The sequence below is a fragment of the Nicotiana sylvestris genome, chromosome 4, assembly GCF_000393655.2.
Source record: "Nicotiana sylvestris chromosome 4, ASM39365v2, whole genome shotgun sequence".
In the NCBI taxonomy this organism is placed as follows: domain Eukaryota; kingdom Viridiplantae; phylum Streptophyta; class Magnoliopsida; order Solanales; family Solanaceae; genus Nicotiana; species Nicotiana sylvestris.
Window position 1 is genome coordinate 36,631,872 of NC_091060.1, and position 11,282 is coordinate 36,643,153.

An 11,282-nucleotide genomic window follows, 5' to 3' on the forward strand; every position below is an offset into this window, starting at 1 on the left:
ATTACGCAGTTTAGTTTATTTGTAAGAGGTTATTTTTACGGTTCAAATAACCTAACGATCACATGTCAGCATATTTATCGATTACGTCGGCTCCCTTCTAAAGCTAGAGAGAGACTTGTACTATGTTGTATATAATTGTGTATGCATGTGAATTGTTATTTGTTAAGCTGCATGTTGTACTAAGTGTATACTATACTTAGTGGATTATTTTAATGTAGTTTGAGAAGTGAAAATGAAAGCAAAAGCTATGCCAAGAAATATGGTAAAGAGAGAGAAAATATTATTGTTGTTGAAGAAGAAGAGGCAGCAGATTATGGTTATTATGTACATGGAGATACGAGCCAATAGTAGTAAAGGAACCTTCTGCTTAATACTCTTCCTTTTCCTCCTTTTCATTCTTCTACTCTTTGTTCTTTAAACCATTTACAATTAATCTCTATACCAAGAATTCAACTTCTTATACACCCCCACATCCTTTTCTTGTGGTTTCTTGATCTGGAATCTTTTATTTGACACTTTTCTTTTGATGGGGGTGTTTTCTTTTTCCTCAATATAATTTCTGGGTTTTGGAAAGTTTAACTGTTTGATTAACTGCTTAGCATTTATAACAGAATCTGATATGAGTAGTTTGTTTGGTACCAAGAATCTGGATTTTTTGTGTTTCTTGTGATGAAAAATTCTATCTTGGGAACAAATGTTGAAGATTCTGGTATTGGTTGAGTAGGGTGTTTAAGTCTTGAGTTCTAGAAATTTGGTCAAACAAACTTTAATTTCATTTCCTTATTTGTTTAGATCTTATACTTAATAGATATACATACCAGACTTCGTGTGTATCCAAATTACTGTAATCTGTTTCCCCCTTTCCAATATTTAGTGAATTTTTGGGGGAAACTTTTTTCTTTATATGTAACTTGCAGAAAGGAAAAGAAAAAAAAAACCCACCATTTTTATTGTGGGTTTAATAGTTTCCAATTAACAGATTAGGAGAAAAGTTTTAAACTTTGATCAATTGAAGCAAAATTGGTGATTATTCTGATTGTGGGGTTACTGCCAGTCTATGGGAGTTCCTGATAATTCACTACTGGATTTGATTGAGAAAATTAAGTCTTGGATTTTGTGGCGAACGAGTCATCCAACTTCCTTAGATAGCAAATGCAACATGGATTTTGACAGTGGCAAAACCTGTTGGGAATGCAAGTTGAAGTTTACGGATTCTTGCAAAAAGTATAATTGCCAAAGTTGCAATGGACTCTTCTGTGGTGATTGCATTCACAATTTTGAATCTTCTGATGTTGTTGTTGCATCTGAATCAGAAGGGACTGTGATTGATATAAAGTCTTGCAAGTTGTGTTCTAATCTAAGGACTTGGCATAAAGGCGCAAACAAGTTTAGTGACAAAATTTATCCCTCAGATTTTGGTACTGACAAATTTGATGATTATTCTTCCCATACTGCAATCAAGAATAGTTTTACAACCTTTTCAAATCATTCATCTCCAGTATCTCTCCGTCACGCGCCAAGCAGGTACCGGATGAGGTTATCATATACTCTATTTTGCTTTGTTATCAAGATAATGTGCTTTTCAAATTCTTTAACATATTAAATGGAAGCACATATATCCTGCATAATTCATATTCCAACATTATTTGTATTAGACCTTGGCATTAATATGTTTTCTCATGATTAGATTTGGATTTGTACCCAGAGTTATCTTGTCTTGAAGTAGTAGATGCTGCAAATATTATGATGTGTCATACTGTACTGTCATATCTAGTTTTATGATCATTAACCAAATCTTTTTTTGTTTGTTTAACTATCAAAATATACTCGAATTTTTGTTTCATTTGGTTGCGGAGTTCTGTCAAATTTGTATTTATAAGCCGCTTTTGGAAATAATTTCAGGAGTGATGAAGACGAAGGAGGGGATTGCACAAACCAATTCTTTAGCCCATCTAGTAGTCATTTTCATGATAATTCAGATATAGATTCAAGTAGTGTTAGTACTAGACATGAATATAACAACTTAAGGTCAGTTGGATCAAGTCCATCGGACAGCCCCTCTAGGACTCGTTTTATTTCCAATAGAGTTGGGCATTCTGTACAGCAAGATCAAAATGATGATGGTCCCTTTGATCAAGAAGCCTTGGATGTTTTAAGAAGGCTTGAGAAAGGGGCAAAGGATCTACAACAGACTGCTGATGATAGTGTTGAACATTTGTCAGTGTATCGGAACCAGTTAGGGAAGCAAAAGCCAGTCGATCTTAGAAATGGCAGTCTCATATGGTTACCTCCTCCACCTGATGAAGATGACGAGACAGAAAATAATTTCTTCTCATATGATGATGAGGATGATGAAATTGGAGAGTCAGGTGCAATGTTTTCTTCAGGTGCGAGCATTACCACCGTGTTCCCTGAAAATGAGAAGGAGCATGTGGATCACAAGGAACCTTTAAAAGCCGTTGTACAGGGCCATTTCAGGGCTCTTGTCTTACAGCTATTGCAAGGTGAAGGAATAAAGTCAGGGAAAGAAAGCAGTGCCGATGATTGGGTTGACATAGTTACATCACTAGCATGGCAAGCTGCGAATTTCGTGAAGCCAGATACCAGTGAAGGAGGCAGTATGGATCCTGGTTATTACGTAAAGGTTAAATGTGTAGCTTCTGGAAGCCCAAGGGAAAGGTAAAATACTTTCTTTTCTTAAACATTTGGGTCTTAGGCTTGCTTACTCATGTCTCATCATTCAGTTTTGTTTCAATGCAGCACCCTTGTTAAAGGAGTAGTCTGTACAAAGAATATTAAACACAAGCGCATGACTTCACACTACAAAAATGCTAGATTGCTTCTATTAGGAGGAGCACTTGAGTACCAAAGAGTTCCCAATCAGTTGGCATCTTTTAACACATTATTGCAACAGGTTTTTGGTTGATTTGTCTATCTTTCTATGATTGAGATAAGAGCAATTAGAGACAAGTTTATGACTTGTATTGTCCTAACAGGAAAGGGAGCATTTGAAGAGGATCGTTTCAAGAATCGAAGCCCACCGTCCTAATGTGCTACTTGTGGAGAAAAGTGTATCTTCTCATGCTCAGGATCATCTATTGGCAAAAGAGATCTCTTTGGTGTTAAATGTTAAGAGGCCACTGCTGGAGCGGATAGCTAGGTGCACTGGTGCTGTTATTACTCCGTCCATCGATAACATAGCCACTGCAAGATTGGGATATTGTGAGCTCTTTCACTTAGAAAAAGTTTCTGAAGAGCATGAACCTCCAAACCATTTCAACAAGAAGCCGTCAAAAACTTTGATGTTTTTTGATGGTTGTCCTAGGCGTTTAGGTTGCACGGTAATTTTTTCTGCCTCAGACTCCAACATTGGTTCTTCTTGTGCTGAAACTTTTAAATATTTGAGCTATAATTAAGACTTATATCGTCCATATCTCATAAGTACATTGGATTTAAATAGTACCTTGTGCTAGAATTGTGAAATTCTATGGCTCGGCTCTTTAGTGTTCTCTATTTATTACTTGTATCTGATATTTATGCAGATACCCTCACCCTTTCTTCTGTTTCCTTGAATGACTACGTTTCTAATTTCACCTGCTTGTCATGTAATTTATTTGGAAGTGCTTTACACCAGTCTCTGAGCATGACATGCCTTCTTTCCACAATTTTCGCATCCACAATATATGGTAATTGTTATAGTTGTCACTGAAATTCAACAGTGATTTGATTTCACAGACAAACTATTAAGGCCCTGGACGTCATAATGCCAATTCTGCAATTCCATGTTCCTAAGAGCGAGCTGTCACAACAATCATCCGAGAAATACTTATTTGCTTGGTGTCATTTCGGGCATCTTAAAAAAGGATGTAACTGAAAAGATCAGTGGTCTTAATATTCACGGTAAACCTTGACATATGGTCCCCGCGATATTATGGAAAGTAAGTTTAACTCGAAGGAAAGGCAAGCTTTTTCCATGGGAGCAATGAGAAAAGAGGAAAAGAGAAGACAGAATAAACTGAAAAAAAAAAACCATACATAGATGATTAACTTGAGCAATATGATCTGCTCTTATCATCCTGTTTGGTCTACTAATACTTCTGTACAAAACAGACCTACGCTATACCCCCTCGAAAATTACCTATACTTACTTCCTTTTTAACTTTAATATTATTAGTCATTTTTTCATCATATTATACTTATGTTAGGCTGTGTCTGATGATTTCTTTTGTGTCACCTGTACATTCTCAATTCCAAGTAGTGGACTTTTTGTAAGAACTTGGTGAAATAGAAGCGATCAATTATAATGTACACCATCTGCAATAGTAAATTATCACTCTAGTAAAACTTTCTAAGTTGCTTGTGCTTTGATAGGCTGAAGCTAATCATCAGGTACCAGTCATAATATGCTGTATTGACTTTGAAAATGCTTAGTGAACTTTCATCCTGTTTGTTACTCAGTGAATTGATGCCGATCATGGTCTTTTTTGCCCAAAAAGAGTTTTTTCAGAAAGAAAGGATTAAACAAAGGGAGAAAAAAAAGTCCAGAATGTAATGTATTGTCATCAAGGATCAGATGTTAACTGCCCTTTCATTTGACGTTTTGTAGGTCTTGCTGAGGGGTTTGTGTTGTGAAGAGCTCAAGAAGGTGAAGAAAGTCTTCCAGTATGCAGTCTTTGCGGCATATCATCTGTCCCTTGAAACATCTTTCCTTGCCGATGAGGGTGCTAGTCTACCTAAATTGTCTGTAACACCCTCAATTGCCATACCAGAGATGGTATCTGCTGATAATGCTATTTCAGTGATTTCTCATACTGCTGATAATGTAGGATCTTCCACCTGCAATGCCGATGTTGGGTTACCAGCGTCATCGTTGGAGCATCATTACCCTCCTTGTAATGATCCACCCACCCTAGATGATTCTAGAGACAGAGATCTTCTCTCTACTGCATGCCATGACAATTTACATGATATAAGACCTGTTGAATCTGTTGAAACAATAAATCAAGCCGGTGAAAGATCACAAGTAACTTTAGGCCAAGTGGAGAGTCAACCAGGAGAATTACCAGAGCTGTCAAAGCTTGAGAGATCAGATGAAATTGAACCCTCTAATGAATTCTATTCAGCTGCTGACAGTCATCAAAGCATATTAGTATCATTTTCTAGTCGATGTGTTCTAAATGGAAATGTATGTGAACGATCTCGGCTTCTCCGCATAAAGTTCTATGGCTCTTTTGACAAGCCACTCGGGCGATATCTTCAGGATGATCTTTTTGGTCAGGTAAAGTTGTTAGGGGTCATCTTCTTATATCCAATTTTTAGTTCTTTCAAGCTATTTATGTATTGCACTTCATATTCCAGGTATCTTCCTGTCAATCATGCAAGGAGCCAGCTGAGGACCACGTCATTTGTTATACGCACCAACAAGGGAACCTTACTATAAATGTTAGACGGCTACCCTCGGTGAAGCTGCCTGGTGAATGTGACAAAAAGATATGGATGTGGCATCGATGTCTCAAGTGTGCACAAATAGAGGGAATCCCACCAGCAACTCCTAGAGTAGTAATGTCAGATGCTGCTTGGGGACTCTCATTTGGTAAGTTTTTGGAACTTAGTTTTTCAAACAATGCAACTGCCAACCGTGTTGCTAGCTGTGGTCATTCTCTCCAAAGGGACTGCCTCCGGTTTTACGGGTGCGTAGTTTGTCTTCTGCCAGTAATGTGCAATCACTCCAATCATTCAATTATTGATTTTCAGTGCTGCTATTTAGAGAATAAAGTTTTCCATTTGCCTGTGCAGGTGTGGTAGTACGATTGCATTCTTCCGCTATTCTCCTATTGATATTCTGTCAGTTCGTTTACCTCCATCAACTCTTGATTTCAGTAGCTACACAGAGAAGGAGTGGTTACGGAAAGAAACAGCTGAGGTGCTATAAGTTCCAAAAACATTTTCCATTATCTTGCAATGATGCTGCGTGTTTGGAATTTTTCTATTTCTTTTTTATTTTTATATTTTAGTGTTAGCTTTTAAATAGCTATGTATAATACTATCTTATGTTTCCTGCAGCTATTGTGCAAAGCCAAAGCCTTGTATGCAGAGATATCCAGTGCTTTTCGCAGGATTGAAGAGAAAAGTATACATGAACCATCTGGTAAAACTGAAGTGCATGACTGCATCATGGAGTTGAAAGACTTACTTATGAAAGAAAAGAGTGATTACCATGTAAGTACCAACAAGAGATTAATGTCTAATACTTCCACATTTTCCTTTTCATGGCAAATTTCTGTGTTCAAGCGTGTAAGATAAATGCGGTCTTCTTCCTTATCCCAGTTGCTTCTGTTTGTTTCTACAACAGGACTTGCTTCAAACTGCTGATGCAGAAACTTCAGAACAAGGGCAGGTAGCGGTTGACATTCTTGAACTTAATCGCTTGAGGCATTCCCTTGTGATTTCTTCACATGTTTGGGATCATCGGCTTCTTTCTGTGGAGTCCCTCCTCCAAGAGAGCTCTGGTTCAGTGGGTTCAGAGGATTCTGGATCTTGTAATGAGCTGACGGATTGGAGAAACGATATGATTCTGAAGAATGACCCTCTTGAGCATGTCTATGAAGAGACTGAAATTGACTTCTCAAACTTAGAGGAATATCCTGAACAGGAGGAGACTCATGAGTCACCTTATGGGCTGGTGGAAGGCTCCATGTTTACCTCGTGTGAGTTCGAGAAAACACAGGACACGCAGATGGAAGGAGAGAATGCAGTTAATAAAACATCCTTGGAACGAGCTCCTTCAGCGGCTTCTGTTCTTTCTGATAAGATAGATTCTGCTTGGACTGGTACTGATCGATCTCCCAAAAAAGCTCAGATATTACAACGGAATGGATCGGAAGCTGCTCCTTTCAGGCAACTTGATTATCCTCCTTTTTCAAGGCTAAAATCACCAGCAAGAGTTAACTCATTCGACTCTGCACTGAGACTTCAAGACAGAATCAAGAAGGGATTGCCGCCTTCTTCGATGCAGTTAACAGCAATTAGATCTTTTCATGCTTCTGGAGACTATAGGAATATGATCAGAGACCCTGTTTCCTGTGTTCAGAGAACTTATTCTCAAATATCACCCAGTGAGGCTCAGAAGGTTAATCTCCTAATGAGTTCATCACCCTCATTTATTTCTTATGCATCTCTTGTACATGATGGAGCCAGGTTAATGGTTGGCTACAATGACCTAATAATATCTGTTTATGACAATGAACCTACTAGCATAATATCTTATGCTCTTAGTTCCAAAGAATATAAAGACCGGGTCACCGATAAGCCAAATGTGACTGAAATGGGTTGGAACACAAACGGCATCAGGAGGGAGAATGGAGCGGCTTCTAATGTTTGGCAGTCTTTTGGCTCTTCAGACATGGATTATATCAATTATGGAAGCTATGGTTCCGAAGATGCTTCCAGTACGATTAGTTCCCTCTTTGCAGATTCGAAGACTTCCCCTCACCTAAGGATCTCTTTTGAGGACGAATCTTCAAATGCCGGGGGGAAGGTGAAGTTTTCTGTCACTTGTTACTTTGCTAAGCAGTTTGATGCTCTGAGGAAGAACTACTGTCCTGATGAACTGGACTTTATACGGTCTATAAGCCGTTGCAAGAGATGGACTGCTCAAGGTGGAAAGAGCAATGTTTATTTCGCTAAGTCATTGGATGAAAGATTCATAATTAAACAAGTCCAGAAAACTGAGTTAGAATCTTTTGAAGAATTTGGACCCGACTACTTCAAATATCTAACGGATTCTGTTAGCTCAAGAAGTCCAACTTCCCTTGCTAAAGTTCTGGGAATATATCAGGTTGGACTCCTTATATGCAGCTTGGTTTGGTGGTGAATAGAAATACTTCTTTTATTTTGAAAATGTTATATTTTAATTTCTGTTGTATATGCTAGGTTTCGGTTAAACAAATGAAAGGAGGCAGGGAAACAAAAATGGATCTGATTGTGATGGAGAATCTCTTTTTTGGAAGAACAATATCTAAGGTCTATGATCTTAAGGGCTCTCTACGATCCCGTTACAATGCCGACAAAACTGGGGCAAACAAAGTGTTATTGGACATGAATCTTTTAGAAACATTGCGTACCAAACCTATATTTCTTGGAAGCAAAGCAAAAAGAAGCCTGGAGAGAGCTGTTTGGAATGATACAGCCTTTTTGGCGGTAAGCTGCTTAGCGTCCAACTTTGTTTCTTAAAATTTCTTTTATATATAACTACTACTATTACTACTGCGCCTCTGTCCCAAACAAGTTGGGTCGGTTATATGAATCCTCGCTGACCATGTTTCTACATTTAATCATCCAGGCAAACATTACACAAAATTTTCTCTATACTTCTATTTCCATAAGAATCTCTAGTAGGGCTAAAAGACTCCTAGAAAGCATAGTATTTTTTTTTTCAAAATTCTTTTTTTTGGATAATGGAGGGTACACTAGTCTCCTTTGGTTTGATAAGCACTTTATCAAGGAGTACTGTTATTATTTGTCTCTAAGTAATATGAAAACAGAACTTAGGATGTCCAGTTTGCTAATCTCAGTTATATTTCCTGCTAATGGATGTGCAAATACGAGTCCGTGTGTACGTAGGCATATGGTTTTGCTGTAAGAGAGAAGGGTAGCAAGGAGCAAATGTCTTACGAGTCAAATTTAGGAAATTCAGTAGAAATTAGCCACCCTACTGAATTGAGCTTTAAGCTTCAGGGAAGGAGTAATAGCTGGACTTAAAAGGTTGAAAGTATTAGATTTATTAGCAAACTTGAACTGTACAAAGTTAAATTAAGAAGGTTGACTATTAGGATTTTTCTCATTACACGGCTGACATGGCATATCTAGTAATGTATTGATTTTCAATCTATCTATTGCCATGAATAATACCCGAGAACCCTACTGTTTCTGTTTTGACCAAAGATGTTTGATTTGCACAGAAATATGCAGTACATAATTCATCTAAATCACTTTTTGTATCTGGAGACGTATGATTTACTTTTAAAAGATGGTACAGTGTAATAGCAATATTGTAGTTTGACAGTGTTGTATGGTTCGTAGGAAGTTTCACTAAGAGAGCTCTTCTGTTTAGGTTGTCACGCTACGATATGACAAAACTTTTGTTGGATTGGAAGGCGCTAAATTTGATTTAACATGTTCCTTTAGCTGGTTTGTAATTGTTTATTAGTGCTGAAGTAAAATGGCGTTGTACTTGAAACTTTCTCCATGGAGTTCAGTCACCAAATTTATTTTACTTTTACTCTTTTCTCTTCTTTTTTTTTACGTATCTAGTTTGAGCGATGACTGATAAAGCTGCTCTTGTTGGCAGTCGGTTGATGTGATGGATTACTCTTTGCTAGTTGGGGTGGACGAAGAGTGCAAGGAGCTAGTCGTAGGGATCATAGATTTCATGAGGCAATATACTTGGGACAAACACTTGGAGACATGGGTTAAGGCATCCGGGATACTTGGAGGGCCGAAGAATGCATCGCCAACTATTGTTTCTCCGAAACAATACAAAAAAAGATTCAGAAAAGCAATGACAAGCTATTTCCTCACAGTGCCTGATCAATGGTCATCTTAAACATCTTAAATTCATTATATTCATTACAAGAACTTTCTGCCAATAAGCAAAAACAAAATGGTATTTGCAAAGAACTGCAGGAAGGGAGGTTGATCTATTCCAATTGGTACATTATATTCTTTTGTAATACTAGGGGTAGCAATTGGCCCCTTGTAAAAGGTTTAGAAATAGTGAACTGTCATCTTGTGTGTTGAGAAATCTGGCAAAGGGTACATTTGATTTAACCATCTGTACATTTACAGGCTTCATCCAGGTAATTAATAAAGTTTCTTTTTATATTTCTGTTATTAGTCATTGCATCATCAGTGTTAGTACTTTGTATCTGGACTTTGATTTAGAATTTTTTTAGGGAAAATGACACATTGTATAGCCGCTCTCAAAATAATAGCCTAAAAATTGTATTTTTGTTGTATATTGTTTGTATATATGTGCATTTTTGTACTATGTTATATACAAAAATATACAAATTTTATATACTTTTGTGGCTACTAGATGTAAATAGTTTCGACAAGGGCTAAAAGTGATATGTGCCTAATTTTTTTCTAAGTCCATGGTAGGTTGCGTGTGGACATTGTGTCAACTAGTCTTCGTTTTATGCTGTGAGAATACTGTGTCAAATTGGCACGAGCGAGGGGTGTGTTTACCTTCAAAATTGGATAACAATTGAATTTATATGTGATTTTAAGGATACGTGGATTAATTTGACACAAAGCAGTAAATTGGATTAGATTGAAAAGTAAAGATAAAAATAAATTCAAACCACACGCGTAGGATAGTTTCAGCCTTACTGAAATCTTTCCCCTCGATTTGGGCTCACTGTGACCAGCACTGATGAACAAGATAAGAGCTAATGATAGAGAAAAGTGATAATATATTTCTTTGGAATGCGTGTTACAATGTGTGTTATAAAACATCAAACCCCTTTTATATAGTAGGAGAGTCTCACTCTAGGTACAATTCTTATAAAGGGTAAAAATCTTCTAATTAATTGATTGTCGGTTCCCTATTGATATATGCCGAGATCCCCGTCGTGATACCCGACCAGTCACGGATATCATGGTCTTTTGTTGGTCATGTGTGATTACCTGACAACGTCCTTCGAAGTTATTCAAAGCTAGGACTGGTCCCGAATCATGACCCCGATATTCTCGAGGATGGGCGTTACACCCCTAGACTTTGACTCGATGAGAACTTCGCCTCGATTTCAGCCCCTTGCCATTATGTCTCAAGCTTGGCTTATCACGTCAAGAACCAGGGTGTATCACGAGCCGATGTTGGTAATTGCTATTTGGCATCTACCTCGGTGACCGAACCCGGGATTTTTATCGTTGTAAGTGCGGATATCGGGATCACATTTCGACCGCGAACATTTCCTTCGCAGTTGCTTGTTCTCCGTAGATTATGTTAATCCCTCCTAGCGTTGGGAATTTTAACACTTGGTGCAGGGTCGAAGGTACTGCCTTCATGTTGTGGATCCATAGCCTCCCGAATAGAGCGTTGTACCTCATCTCTCCTTCGATTACATAGAACTTGGCTTTCTAGATGGTCCCGACGACGTTCACCGTTAATGTTATCTCCCCTTTAGTGGTTTCACATGCCATGTTGAATCCATTTAAAACTCGGACTGCAATCACGCTTTGATCTTGTAGACCGAGCTATTTCACGACCCTCGATCTGA

The 11,282-nt window shown here is 37.9% G+C and overlaps 1 protein-coding gene across 1 annotated transcript; it reads left to right on the top strand.

The window, feature by feature from the left end:
- The first annotated feature begins 94 nt into the window (after positions 1 to 94).
- LOC104233812 (putative 1-phosphatidylinositol-3-phosphate 5-kinase FAB1C) lies at positions 95 to 9,891 on the top strand. Its single transcript, XM_009787262.2, has 11 exons — positions 95 to 1,524; positions 1,903 to 2,679; positions 2,761 to 2,914; positions 2,997 to 3,341; positions 4,607 to 5,278; positions 5,359 to 5,690; positions 5,797 to 5,923; positions 6,064 to 6,219; positions 6,353 to 7,837; positions 7,933 to 8,199; positions 9,350 to 9,891. The coding sequence occupies exons 1-11, from the start codon at positions 1,058 to 1,060 to the stop codon at positions 9,602 to 9,604; spliced, it is 5,037 nt and encodes a 1,678-aa protein (XP_009785564.1). The 5' UTR covers positions 95 to 1,057; the 3' UTR covers positions 9,605 to 9,891.
- Positions 9,892 to 11,282: the final 1,391 nt, after the last annotated feature.

Coding starts and splice junctions, on each gene's coding strand:
- LOC104233812 (XM_009787262.2), top strand. CDS start 1,058: ATGGGAGTTCCTGATAATTCACTACTGGATTTGATTGAGAAAATTAAG. Junction 2,680..2,760: donor TCTGGAAGCCCAAGGGAAAG/GTAAAATACTTT, acceptor GTTTCAATGCAG/CACCCTTGTTAAAGGAGTAG. Junction 5,691..5,796: donor GACTGCCTCCGGTTTTACGG/GTGCGTAGTTTG, acceptor TTGCCTGTGCAG/GTGTGGTAGTACGATTGCAT.